Source organism: Populus alba, chromosome 1, assembly GCF_005239225.2.
Source record: "Populus alba chromosome 1, ASM523922v2, whole genome shotgun sequence".
In the NCBI taxonomy this organism is placed as follows: Eukaryota; Viridiplantae; Streptophyta; class Magnoliopsida; order Malpighiales; family Salicaceae; genus Populus; species Populus alba.
In genome coordinates, this window is record NC_133284.1 from 2,907,899 (window position 1) to 2,922,007 (window position 14,109).

Consider the following 14,109-nt stretch of genomic DNA (forward strand, 5'->3'; position numbering starts at 1 on the left):
TTTGACTCAATTTTTTCCGGTTTGGGTTTCGTTCAATTTTTTCAGTTTTAGGTTTATAAAACTGAAACCGAACTAAACCAGTCGTTTTTTTTTTTAAATTTAATCAGTTTAATTGATTTTTTTTCATGATTTGATTTTTTCAATTATTTTTTTTAGTTTTTTTAATTTAATTGGTTTTTTTACCTACTCCTAAATTTCATGATATAGATCATGAGGTCAGTAGCGCACTAACTCATTAAGGAAATAAAAAATAATAATAATTTACAAAGTTTGTACTGTATTATAATTTAATCCTTTGAGTCTTAAAAATCATCGAGTCGTTGACATATATATTAGGGCAGCATTTGGTATGCAGTTTCTTGAGTGTCTTTATGGAAATATTATTTAAAATATATAATTCGTTGATATGATTTTTTTTTTCTAAATAATTATGGACTTAAACACATAAAAAATGTATCTTATTTACATTTAGAACCAGTTAGTCAACGTGATATTGTAGAAGAGAGTTTATCATATATATATATATATATATATATATATATATATATATATATATATATATATATATATATATTATGGATGTTCTAGTCAGTTTCCGCGTACTTTGACTAATCTTATGGATTCTAAAGTTAATGATTATGTAACCCTCTAATGATCCGAGATTTGTGAGACTCGAATTAGTAATTTCTGAAAAGCATACTTAGAGTCTGACCAGTTAAGCTATACCTCTCATGGTTATAATAATTATATTTAAGATTATAAGTTAATGTGTAAAGTAATTGTGTTGGTATTGATAAATGTGAAGGCATCTTAGTCCATTTAAAATAAAAATAAATGCATCTTAATTCATATAAAATAAAAAATAAGGGCATCATTAAATTCCAAATAAATAAAAAAACAACATTCCCTCCTGCCAAGAAATGCGATTTCTCTTATTTTAGAAAGGTACCATATTCTTAGCTTTGGAGGAAATTCTCAAATATCTTTACGTTTATTAATTTTATTTTATTTTTGACAAAACATGCACAAATATCTCTTGCATCTAAAATTGTTATGCATAGGATATCTAAGATATCTCCATGCCAAACACCTCTTAGATGTATTTTAAATACTCAGACCACGCTTTTAACTTGTACAATTGTGTTTTTGACTTTTTATTTTTATTTATTTTTATTATTTTAAAACTCAACATGATTAATGAACCAAAAATTTAAATCGATTCAAAATTAAAAAAAAATATATAAAAAAATAATTTGACTAACCCGATAAAAAACTTAGGTTAACTCAGTAAATTAGCATACCCAACTATAAACCAATTAACTTGTTTTTAAATATTTTTTTATTAAAATAATATTATTTTAATTTGTTTTTTTATAAAAATAATCTAAATCCCTTACAACTATAACCTATATTTTATTTTAAATCAATTTTTTAGTTGGATTTTAAACAATATGATATTATATTGACGAGAGTACTTTTTATATTTTTTAAAAGGAGGCTTCACAATCAGTGACATAATAATCTTATTTGTAAAGTACCCTACCATGTGAGTTGCCATTTCTTTAACTGAATTCCCTATCAAGTGTCTTTCGTCAACAACTTTTTTAATCATTTGCCTCTCCATAGACATACCACCTTCCATAAATCTTGGGTTTATTACTTCTTCCAATGCCAGTCCACCACTTCGATCTTCACCTCGACAAAAACATGTTTCCCTGTTTTTTTTAAGATTATTTGAAAGTGTTTGAAACACAGTGTAAAATTATGTTTTATTAAAACTTATTTTTTTTTTATTAAAAATTATATTTTTTGAATGTTTTGAATTATTTTAATGTGTTAATCTTAAAAATAATTTTTTAAAAATAAAACATATAATTTTGATGTATTTCAGTACAAAAAACACTTTAAAAAATAGTTACAATCATATTTCTAAATATACAAACTTATATGTATGTCCGAGCTATGCTCTTGGAAACCTTAATTTATTTTAAACATGAAAAAAATATACATAGCTCTTAAGAAATTCTTAAATGTTGTCATTAAGCCTTGAAATATAGTTATTTTGATTTTTTTTTTATAAATATAAGTTTTTTCAATTAAATGTATCTTTTGTTTAGCTTGAGTAAAAAATATTTTGATAAAAAACTGGCACTGTAATGTAAAACACGCTCTATGCTAGACTAAAAATTATAGATTTTTCGGATCAATTCGTAAGCTGGGTTTATTAATTTCTTATGAATATATTAGTTTAGCTAAGACGGTTTGATTATAACATGATGGGATATAAAATCAGTTTCGAATGACTCAGAAATTTCCTGTCCATAACAAAAAAATAAACAGCCATGTAAGTAATTTAATAAATATATCCGTACTTTTTAACTAAAATTTATTCAAAGTGAGATGATATTTATCACATAATTTATTTTTTAAAAAATATCATAAATATAAGGACAATTGTTTAATTTGGTTGATGCGTTTCTCTGTTAATAAAATATTCAGTAAAAAAACTACAAGAATCTCTATATTACTTCGAATAATGGCGAGTAAAGACCTTTGTCAAATTAAAGAGTATATGTGATTATTAAAGAGTTTGCTTTTTTTTTTTTTAAAAAAAGAAAAGACATTATCCTAGAAAAACAGGTAAAAACAATCATGAAAGAATTTTTTCTCTTAATTTTCTTAATATATACAAACTAAAAAATATAACTTCATTTTATTTCACATGTGAAAACTATAAAGTGAAATAGGGCTTGCTTGTAGGGGTGATCAAAAAAACTGGAAAACCAATTAAACTGAGAAAACCAGAAAAAAATAATAAAAAAAACCAAATCGTAAAAAAAAAAAAAAAATTGATTAAAATTTTGAAAAAACCGACCGGTTTGGTTTTATAAACCTGAAACCGAACCAAACCAAAACTGAGACAAAACCAAGCCAAACTGAAAAAACCGAAGCAAATCGATTTGAACCGGTTTTTGTCCTAAAAAACCAAACTGAATTAAAACCGATCGTTTTGAAAGTGGTTTTGGTTTTTTTTTTTTTAAAAATTCAATTTGGTTATATTTTTTAATAAAAATCAAACAGAACTGAAAATATTCATCCCTAGCCACTTGTGACATATGTTTATTAAAAAATAAAACAAAACCTCTTAAATTAGCATATTTTTGGGGAAAAGCTAATGCACATTTTTACTACTTGGCTCAAGACGCCACAAGAGATGGTAGTGGGCTGAAGATCTGGGATTCTTCTTTTCCAGAAACGGGGACGTTTTTTTAACGGACACCATGGGCTGCCTCTTTATTAGGGGATGTAGCTTATTGTTAATTATTTCTATTCCATGCACCGGAAAAAAACATATTTTTTTTTTATATTATTTGTTTTGAAAATATAAAAAATACCATAAAACTATTCTTAGAAATAAGTTTATTCTATGTTCATGTCTCTGTTTCTTTAATAAAATATGTTTTTATTATTTTTATATTAATTTCTTTATCCTAGAATATTAACCAAATGAAACCAATACTTTTGTCGTTTAACATTTAGATTTTAATTAAGTTATTCGTAATATTGGTTTAATTTTTTTTAATGATATTAACTTTAAGCGATTTGTTTAGTAATTAAGGAGATACACTTCTTTTTTTTAAGGTCCAAATATTGAAATTAGTATCCAAGAAAATTTATTATTTTATATATATATTTCAAGAAAATGTGATACGAGCTTCGATACAAGAAAATTGGTGTCCATACAATGAATATATTAATTACTTCGAAATAGAAATAAAAACTAACATGTCGCTTTTTTTTTTAAAGAATAAGACTACTCTAATAACAATATCACAATAATTTAAATATTTAATTAAGTTAAGAATCCATTTTAAACAAGTTTTTTCTGGTCGGATTAATAAAGTTATAATAAAAAAATTGATTTTTTTTTAATTTTCTATTTTACATATATAATGAATTTACCAACTCCAATAAATGATTTTCTTTTAATGTTTCTAAGAATAGATATTGTATTAATGGAGTGTTAAATCTGTTTTTTAAAATATTTTTTAATTTATTTTTTACCCGAAAAAATATTAAATTAATATTTATTAGATTCAAATTAAAAGAAAACTTTAAAAAATTATTTATATATATTTTTCAATTAAAAAAAATATTTAACACCGCATTATCAGCGGACTCTAAATGACATTCGTTATCAATCCTTTTTTTTTTTTTTTTGTGTGTATATATAATTAATTAATTAATTTTTTTTGCTGCCATTTGTGTATAAAAGCTGCTGCTGCTGCTATTTCAGTGCAAGAAAAAGACACAACAGATACTGAAAACAAGAAGCCACACGTCTCTCACATTAGCAACGAATCTCTCTGTTAAATCTAGCTAGATCGTACGTTACTCTCTGTCTCTCTCTTTATCATTGTCTGTGGACATTACATCACGATCCACTCGTGAGTTGTCAGATAGATAGTTTGTCTTTTCATGAGAATTAGAATAATGATTGGTTAGCAAGTGTTTCTGCTTTACGCTTTATTCAGCTACAAGATACCTTCTTGGGTTCGTTATCTTTATTTGCTTTTTAGTCATTTCTTTAACGTACTTATCTTGCTTTAATAAACCCTGTTTCTGCTTTCTGTTTTTTCATTGTCTGTGATGTGTTCTTCTGGTTTTCCTTTGTTTTTTTCCGGTGCCCATTGGCTTCTTTAGGTGCAATTCAAATCCCCAGTTCAGAATTTGTTTACCTGGATTTAATTTTGATGATTTTTGTTCGTTTTGGCTAGGAATTGGACGACCCTTTAATCATTTACTTTCAAAGGAATTATTATTGTGTGTGGTTTGGTTGATTTTGTGTGTCTCTGGCCTGCTTTGAATCTTTTGGCTTGATCTGACATAACTAGGTTGATTTTAGCTCTCTGTGATCATCAACGTTGCTGTCGAGAGTTAAGTTTTTGTAGTTTTTTTCTAGATATTGTTGTTGGAAGGTAGTTTTCTGGTGGAAAACAGAGTTAATTTGCGTTCAAGTGTTGCACTGGAGGATTTTGATATGTTTATGGAATGAATTCGATGAGATCATCTGCTCTTTTTTGTTTCGGTCCTTATATCTCAACTTAGAAATTTCTTAATCTTTTACGGAATTTTCTTTGATCAATTGTATTTGATTGTAATTTTGCTCCGAATTTGAAGCCACATTAGTTTGTAAACTTGCTGGTCGCAGTAAGATTTCAGTGGTGAACATATTTGATCTGATATATGCAATAAGTAGTTCAAATGTGTTGGTGATTAGCTGCAATCCCTGTAAGTTGCATCGCATCCTTAAACTTGGTCATAATTTAAACTGATATTCTCTGCTAATTCTTGTGCAGGTTAACTGCTAGAGATTGAATTTGTTTAGATTTTCTCCTAAGAGGGAATGCAAAGTTGTTTTGTGTAATTTAGTTTCAAAATATAAATCCTCTGGTAAAATGAAAAGGGTAGGTGTTTAGACTTGGACACTTGATTTATTACTGGTTCGGAGAATCTGGGATTTTGGTTTGATTCGTTATTGATAACTGGGAGAAAGACGATGGGACGGGCTTCGCTGTCAGTTCTGATTCTATTGACTATCGGCTTTTTCTTTGCCACATATAATTTGGTTGCCATGATAATGCATTATAGATCTGTTGGGAAATGGGCAGATGACGATTCGGATGGTCAGATGTTCTTGGATCCAGTCACTGAAATGCCTGAAGACGTGAAGAAAGCAAAGAACACCAAAATGCCCTTCCATGTTGCCCTAACAGCAACTGATGCTCCTTACAGCAAATGGCAGTGTCGCATTATGTACTACTGGTATAAGAAGAAGAAAGACCTGCCCGGGTCGGAGATGGGAGGCTTTACACGGATTTTACACTCTGGAAAACCTGACAACTTGATGGATGAGATCCCCACAACTGTGGTTGATCCTCTTCCAGCTGGTCTTGATCAGGTGAGTTTCCTGCATTCTTCTTTTTCATTGTGGATAGAGCCAGCATCTTTTGTTGTTAGTTACTTCTAGCTTCTCCTATCGTATCTCATCTTGTTCTTGAGAATCTAAACATCTTAGCCATGCGGTATTCTCATGTACAAATTCAGAATATGAGGTCAGATATCCTTTAGGGACACGTTGATGATTATAAATTCTGGAGCTCTACAAATACACCTACACCTATATTATTTGGTTTTTTGGAAAGGAATGCAAGGGAGCTTATTTGAATGAGTGCTTTCTTTTTTCTTAGTGAGAGTTATTTGGCCTGCATGTTCAAGTAAAGTGCAAGTTGTCCTGTTGGAACTGATTCAGATCATCGGCACAGCAACGAGTTCACTATTTAATGGAAGGCAGAACATGAACAAAGTATATAAGGAATTTTAATGGTTCATAGCATGTGTAATTGCTTGTAGACATGATTCATTTGTAATTCAGAACTTGTACAATGGTTAGGGAGCAGAAGAAGATTGAGCACAGAGAACTTTTTCTCGTCAAATTCTGTCAAGGAATCATATCTCCATGGCTGCTCTCTTTATGAGTGATTTCTAGCAGTGAAACAACCAGTTATTAACTTACACATGAAACTTACTGCCTCTCTCATCGTATCCGAGGGCTTGATTTCAATCTCTATGAAGCTCACTGACTCGGTGTCGGAAGTCAAAGATTGAGACATCAAATTAAATCATCTGTTTGTTTATAACGTATTTATCTCGAATTGAACCATTCTGCATCTTACGTCTCTTGCGAGTGCTATCTTTTTTGATTTGATCTTTTCATTTTCTTGTGTTGATTTTGATACTCTTCACTTCTTACACAAATCTATATTTTCAGTAGTTGTGACATAGCTTTCCGTTCTGTAAACCAGGGTTACGTTGTCCTAAATAGACCCTGGGCCTTTGTGCAGTGGCTGGAAAAGGCTTCTATCGAGGAAGAGTGAGCTTTCAAGTTTTCATGATTTTTACTTGACATGCATTTACCTGCATGTTATCCTAATGGAGGTGAAATTCAATCTGTGCAGATATATTTTAATGGCAGAGCCTGATCACGTATTTATAAATCCCCTTCCAAATTTGGCACGCGGAGGGTTGCCGGCTGCTTTTCCTTTCTTCTATATCAAACCTGCTGATCACGAAAGCATCATACGGAAGTATTATCCGGAGGAGAAGGGTCCGGTGACAAACGTTGATCCAATCGGCAACTCTCCTGTAATTATCAAGAAGGTGTTAACTCTCGAGATACCATGTCTCTTAGTATCAAACTTGCCTGAAACCTACTGTGCACCGATCGTTTACTGCAATGCTTTTCTGTTTAAATGTTAACAATATTACAATTCTTGCATGCGTTGAAAGTGAATTTGTAGAGCTTTATGATCTTCAGGAATTGCTGGAAAGGATTGCTCCTACGTGGATGAATATCTCCTTGAAAATGAAAAAAGACCAGGAGACTGACAAAGCTTTTGGATGGGTACTAGAAATGTAAGTTCACAGTACAAGTCATTATGTTCTTTGTATTAACTCTCAACCAAAACCAAGTTTTTCACTCTCCCGGTTTTGGTTGCTGGACTCAGGTATGCATATGCTGTGGCATCAGCTTTACATGATGTGCAGCACATTCTTCGGAAAGACTTTATGGTGCAGGTTCGATCTTGACCTTCTGTAGCTCTTTGTTCCTCAAGTTGGTTTCCTGTTCTAGTTGCTTCAGTTGGATTTTAGATGGGAAAGTTCATCTTTGTAAGGCTCTGAAATGTTCATCCTGCAGCCTCCATGGGATTTGGCAACAGGGAAGAATTTTATCATTCATTATACTTATGGATGTGACTACAATTTGAAGGTAAAACTAAATAACATCATATTTAAGAATAATTTTAATTCGAATTATGACCTTTTGCCTGCAAATTCTTGGCATTCCATTTAAAATTACGAATTCTTTTTTTTTAATCTTTTTCACCCCTTCATCATCATTATCAGTATTTTCTTATCAGCCTTTTAGTTATCTGAGGTCACCTCTTGATCTTCAGGGTGAGCTGACATATGGAAAAATTGGACAGTGGCGGTTTGACAAAAGATCATATCTAGGTGGACCTATGCCAAGAAATCTCGCCTTGCCCCCTCGAGGGGTTCCGGAAAGTGTGGTATGTTTTAGGCAATATTATGATATTTTTGCAGTGTTTTAGCTCTATTTCCTCAAAGTGGGTTTGGATTTGGAAAATTAGATTACAAAGTAACACAGGCTGCCAAGTTGCAAGTGCCCAGGTTCTGTCAAATTTCAGTTCTGTTTCATGTTTACACTGAGAATTCTGAAAATTGAGAAGGATTAGAGCGAAAGATTCCCCTTTTGTTCTTGCTTTAAAGTCCTCTTATCTTGCTTTACTTAAAGCTGACATTGGCCCCAACTTCAAGTCCCGTGGGATGTGAACTGATGTCCATCAAGTTTTCTGGAAATCAATAATGTTTTTGAGCATGAGTCTGGCCAGACATTTTGTACTTTGAAGTTTTTTGGACCGTCCATTAGTTCATCTCGCTGCCGGTGCTGCCTGTTGAACTGGTTTCCACTAGTTCACTATCAGCCTATTGGCTGCCATGATCACTATCAGCTGGTTCTGACTTCTGACGGGTCTGAGTCATGTTCTTGTTGCAGCAAATAGAAGCATGAATGTATGTAGTTATTACCCTCATTGATGTTGTGGAGTTCAATTGACTAGAAGTTATAATCTGTCACCAGGAACACCATTTCATGCACCAGAGAAAACAAAGAAATACACGTCACCCTCACAGATTACTAATAACTCCTGCTCAGTCTCTTCATTTTGACGTGTTCTTCTGCGTTTTGCCTGTTGTTTTTGCAGGTTACCCTTGTAAAGATGGTCAATGAAGCTACTGCAAACATTCCAAATTGGGACACAGAATAGCCATCTGCCGCGACAAAGCTGAGGAGCTCCATACATGCTTTTTGTGCAGATGGGAATTCTTGATCCACAGCCATTAGAAACATTGATGTCCAGAAACCTCAGGTTAATTATTTCGAATTAAGGAATTGAACTATACAAATCAAAAAGGTTATTTAGTTAGGAATACATGTTATTTAGGCCACCACAACACCTTTTTTTTTCTATTTTCAACACATCATCAGATTGAGAGTGAGATCAGAATGAAGTTAACCTTACTGCTTTGTTGATCTAGAGGCAGATATGATAGCAATATTTGGCTGTCCATTCAAATACAGCTATATTAATTAATAAGGCTTATTACTCTCCTGTTTCTTGTAGTTATTGCTCTTAGACTCGACTCGAGATCTCGTCTCGTCTCAACTGATTTCCAACATAATCCATTCAAATTGTGTTACCCGGTATTATTACTCGATTGGATTATTTGGTTCAATAAAAAACTTGATCCAAACTAGAATTTGAAATGATTGGGTTTTTATATCAAATCGAATGATGAAATTGAATTTAATAACTTATAAATTGAGAAAAAAAAAAGAAATTTCTTGTTATACTGTTTTTGTTTGTAGTTAGTATTGTAATATTGGTTGTTTTTTAAAATATTTTTTGTTCGAGTATGTATTAAAATAATATATTTTTTAATTTTTTTAAATAATCTAAAACATTAAAAATTTAATTAAAAATAAAAAAATTAAATTTATTAAAAGCACGTTATTTATTAGGCTCTTGCTTTTGCGTTTGCTATGTGTGGTATAACATTCCACAACACAAAACGTAATGCTTTTGCTGCTGTATTTTTTATTTTTAATGGTGGACCTCGTCACTAAAAATAAAAGCAGAAATCCTAGAGAAACACACTCGCAAATGAAAGGTAGACCATCAATCATTCCGTGTGGGCTCCACTACTTAAGTGCATTTTGATAAATGAGCCCTAGATCAGGCCCATACCTGACAAACAGAGCCCACGAAAGCTCAGTACACTGAACCATGAGAAACTTCCATTTAGACATATAGGTTGTGGTCCCTTTCTATATTTCTAGTTAGTGGATTGGTGGGCCTCCTAGCCCATTACTTTCCTCAACACGGTTGTTTCCTTTCTATTTTCTAGTAGTTCTTTATATATATATATATATATATATGATTATGACCACAAGATGTTGCCCGTTTGGTTTTTTTTTTTTTTTTTTATTATTATTATTCTTTGCCCATGACATCAATCCACAAAGCATTACAAAGAAATTATCCACCACGAATTGCTTCGTAGGATCTCTTTCATGGGACATTCAAAAATCTAATAAGGAATTATTTTGAGAAATAAAAAAAAAATTGATTCATAAATTATGTAAGCTATAGGATCGTTCTAATTAAAAACAATTATTGGGAGTTCGTACGATCTCTTTCATGGGACATTCAAAATCTAAAAAGGAATTATTTTGAGAAATAAAAAAAAATTGATTCATAAATTATGTAAGCTATAGGATCGTTCTAATTAAAAACAATTATTGGGAGTTCGTACGATCTCTTTCATGGGACATTCAAAATCTAAAAAGGAATTATTTTGAGAAATAAAAAAAAATTGATTCATAAATTATGTAAGCTATAGGATCGTTCTAATTAAAAACAATTATTGGGAGTTCGTACGATCTCTTTCATGGGACATTCAAAATCTAAAAAGGAATTATTTTGAGAAATAAAAAAAAATCGATTCATAAATTATGTAAGCTATAGGATCGTTCTAATTAAAAACAATTATTGGGAGTTCGTACAATCTCTTTCATGGGACATTCAAGATCTAAAAAGGAATTATTTTGAGAAATAAAAACAAATTGATTCATAAATTATGTAAGCTATAGGATCGTTCTGATTTTAGTAGTGACCCTAGTCAGGGGTGTAATTAAAAAAATTTATTGGGATTGTCATCATAAAAAAACTATAAAATTAGTAAGAAAATATTTTATTTTTGAAGAATTTTAAAAATTAAAAACTAAAATTAAACCCCCAACTTCTTTTTATTATTATTTTTTTATAATTTTTACTGATATTAAAAATAATTTTTTAAAAATAAAAAAATTATTATTTTAATGTATTTCTGAATAAAAAACACATTTAAAAACATTCATTATTACATTTTCAAATACTCCTTTAATCAAGGCCATGCTTTTAAAAAGTACAAATAATTTATTAATTAAATTAAACTTCACTTATTCAATATGGTCAATCTAGTACATGTCCGACTTGTCTTTAATTTAAGACAAGTCTAAAACAAATTAACCTGATTTGATTTAATTGACTATGTAGGTTAGTTAGTAATAGTATCAAAACCAATTGTTTTTTCTTAATTAATTTTTAAAATAATATTATTTTAATTATTTTTATTAATTCAATTCAATCAGGTTAATCAACTTAACTTTTGACCCAAACCTTGCATGAGATTAACTCATTTTAACTCAAACAACATTATTTTTTTCCTTTCATGAAATGGCATTTTTTTTTCTTTTAATGAAAAGCCAATTTTATAAACAAAAATCCGTGTGCAGAAACTTCATATGTGAATTTGGAATTGCCACAAACGAGCATGGTGATGAGAAAACCACCAATACATCAATTTCCTTCCTTGCCAACATACTGAAGACGCTCATGATGACGTAGAAAATGCATGAACACAGCACATGAAAGCCTGTGAGCTTGTGTCGGCAAAAGAAGAGAAAACCCGAAACCACCACCACCACACCACCACCACTCATATGCCATCAGCTCACGTGACACCAGAACTCCACCGCAGCAGCATGAGTATCTTAATTATTTATTTTAGCATCCAACAAAAAATAAAGAAGGCAATGAATAATGGGACAAAGAGTGAAAAACAAACAAGCCTGCAGAAAGTTTCCTGGAAGAGATGGCCTTTTCTGCATCATTCACGAGCACACACAGTGTTCTTGGTCTTTTCCCTCCCGACTTCTATTCTCTTCTCGGTCTTTTTCTCCCTTCCTTTCTTACTTCGGAGCTGTAGATTTTCGCTTCCTTAAAGCAAGATGCTAGGTTAGTGCAACGCACAGATTCACCTGTCTCTTTTCCCGGTGTTCTTGGAACTTCACCGATTGATAGTTAAATCAACCATGCCTGACTGATTAGTTGATTCGGCCGTATCGAGTCGGTTAAACCTCATTCAAATTAACTTGATTGGATTGGCATCGAGATTTTTTTTTTTTAAAACAGAATAATAGTCAAAGTTATATCTTTGCAAACAAATATTTTGTGGGAAAATTCAGTTCGATAACTATACAGGCTTGGATTATGGCAGCATTGATTTGGCTAGCGAGTTCTAGGAGGCAAAATGCACTCTATTTAATTTTGTAGAGTCATCTCAAGAACAGTCAACGATGACTTTGATTATAGAAAGTGAGATCACGGGGTTAATTAATCCATTCTGATAGCTTAAAATGGCTTGAATTTGTAAGAATTTTTCAATGATGAATTCATTCACTTACAATCATAACATGGAGTCCACATGCCAGCGATGGTGTTTTATTTTTTCCCTAAAAAATATTACCTTGGACCAACAGAATCCTACTAATTAAGTTTTTTGATTAATCGTAAAATCCGATCCAATTCAGTGCTAAATCATAATATTTTAGATTAATCATTAATCAGACTGAGTTTAATAGTAATATCCAATCCAGTCCAACTCTAAATCATAATATTTTAGATTAATCATTAATAAGACTAAACCGAATTTAATAGCAATGTTGAAAACTATGCTAACAATGTTTTGAGTACTTGAGGGTTGATTGCATTAACTAGTGGCTGTAAACTCGTGCGTTTACAACTGGATAGCTAACCAATTAAGGATCAATAAGTTATTGGTAAGAATTTTAAGGTATATTTCAACTAATCAGGTTTTATGTTTGATCTCTAGAGATCAACAGTTCAAATCTTACAAATCTCAGGGTTATTGAAAGTATATATAGTCATTAATTTCAAGACCTGTGAAATTAATTGAGATATACATAAATTAATCAAATATTTATGTTAATTAAAAAAGAAGAAGAAGAAGCTGTCGGTAAGACTCAATAGTTCTGAGAGATTAATTAATGGTCAAGAAAGTGTGGGTGCCAGTCAAGAGGCCGGAAGTTTGTTCACGAGAAGAGATATTATTCAACATTCACGTGTTGTCCTACCATCACTGCCACTCTCGATCCCACTTTAATTATTCCATGGTATAAAGCTGTGTTACTTTTTAAAGTGATTCATATAAATTAATAGTAGATAAATCAATATCCCAATTAATTAAATAAAATATAGAGATTTAACAGCTAAATCAAAACACTTTATTATATAGTTGAAATGGTTGGAATCAACAGAACGAAAAGAATATTTCAACAGTGTGAATCAAAATAAAGGTATTTATTTATACATTTTAATATATTAGCCCCTAGATCGATCATACTATTTGAGTTTAATTATGTGCCTTGTTTGGATTCAAGGAAACAGACATCGCTTTCTCTGGCACCAGCTTGTTTCCAGTTTTCCTCAGGACGGGAGATTAGGCACAGTACCTCCACTTCTTGGCATGTCTCTATAATCACTTTAATAAAGCTCTAATGGCTTCTTTCATCGTTTTTTTTGTTATAATTTTAGGATGAGAAATTTCTTCAAATCGTATGTTGTGATACCAAGCTCCAAATTGGTGGGTGAAATATCTTTCAAAGTTTTAACAAAACAATTTAATTAAGATTTTTTTTTCTATATAGTTATCAGGCTTAATTATTCGAGAACTAATATGAAAAAGAATCTGAGTTATTGTATCAACTCGAACCGATTATTTTTATTAAAAAATATTATTTTTTAAAAAGATTATTAGAGTTAAGTCGGTTAGATTTGAATTGAGTTTGATCAAATAACCAAAAACTTAAATGAATTAATTAGATTAATTTTACCGAATCAGAAAATCCAACTTTGATCATAGCTCATATCATGAATTTTCCAAATCAATCCGACAGGTAAAGTTGAGTTAAACAACTATGATGGTATCATTAACCAATTGTGTTCGAATTATGATTACCACCACTAAATGCTAGTTATTTTTGTTTTTTTTTTTTCCAGTCTTATCTAAACTACTGCATGCCATAACCTTAATTTAATCTAATGAACTTGAACTCACAAATTA

At 31.0% G+C, this 14,109-nt stretch overlaps 1 protein-coding gene across 3 annotated transcripts; it reads left to right on the plus strand.

Moving 5' to 3' along the window:
- Positions 1–4,271: 4,271 nt before the first annotated feature.
- On the plus strand, positions 4,272–9,090 carry LOC118061251 (hydroxyproline O-arabinosyltransferase RDN2). 3 transcript variants are annotated; one of them, XM_035074683.2, is made up of 9 exons: positions 4,272–4,387; positions 5,361–5,962; positions 6,867–6,934; positions 7,020–7,221; positions 7,379–7,476; positions 7,569–7,638; positions 7,760–7,831; positions 8,019–8,132; positions 8,847–9,090. In XM_035074683.2, exons 2-9 carry the CDS (start codon positions 5,561–5,563, stop codon positions 8,907–8,909), a joined length of 1,089 nt encoding a protein of 362 aa, XP_034930574.1. In that variant the 5' UTR covers positions 4,272–4,387; positions 5,361–5,560; the 3' UTR covers positions 8,910–9,090. The 3 variants fall into 3 exon arrangements, with proteins under 3 accessions (XP_034930574.1, XP_034930575.1, XP_034930576.1); XM_035074685.2 differs by lacking the exon at positions 4,272–4,387 and adding an exon at positions 4,595–4,704; XM_035074684.2 differs by lacking the exon at positions 4,272–4,387 and having other exon boundaries at positions 4,571–5,962.
- The last annotated feature ends 5,019 nt before the right edge of the window (positions 9,091–14,109 follow it).

Bases quoted from the DNA above. Each gene is read 5' to 3' on its own strand.
- LOC118061251 (XM_035074683.2), top strand. From the start codon at position 5,561: ATGGGACGGGCTTCGCTGTCAGTTCTGATTCTATTGACTATCGGCTTT. The intron at 7,832-8,018 runs GTAAAACTAAAT...CTTGATCTTCAG, and splicing joins GATGTGACTACAATTTGAAG to GGTGAGCTGACATATGGAAA. The intron at 8,133-8,846 runs GTATGTTTTAGG...TTGTTTTTGCAG, and splicing joins GAGGGGTTCCGGAAAGTGTG to GTTACCCTTGTAAAGATGGT.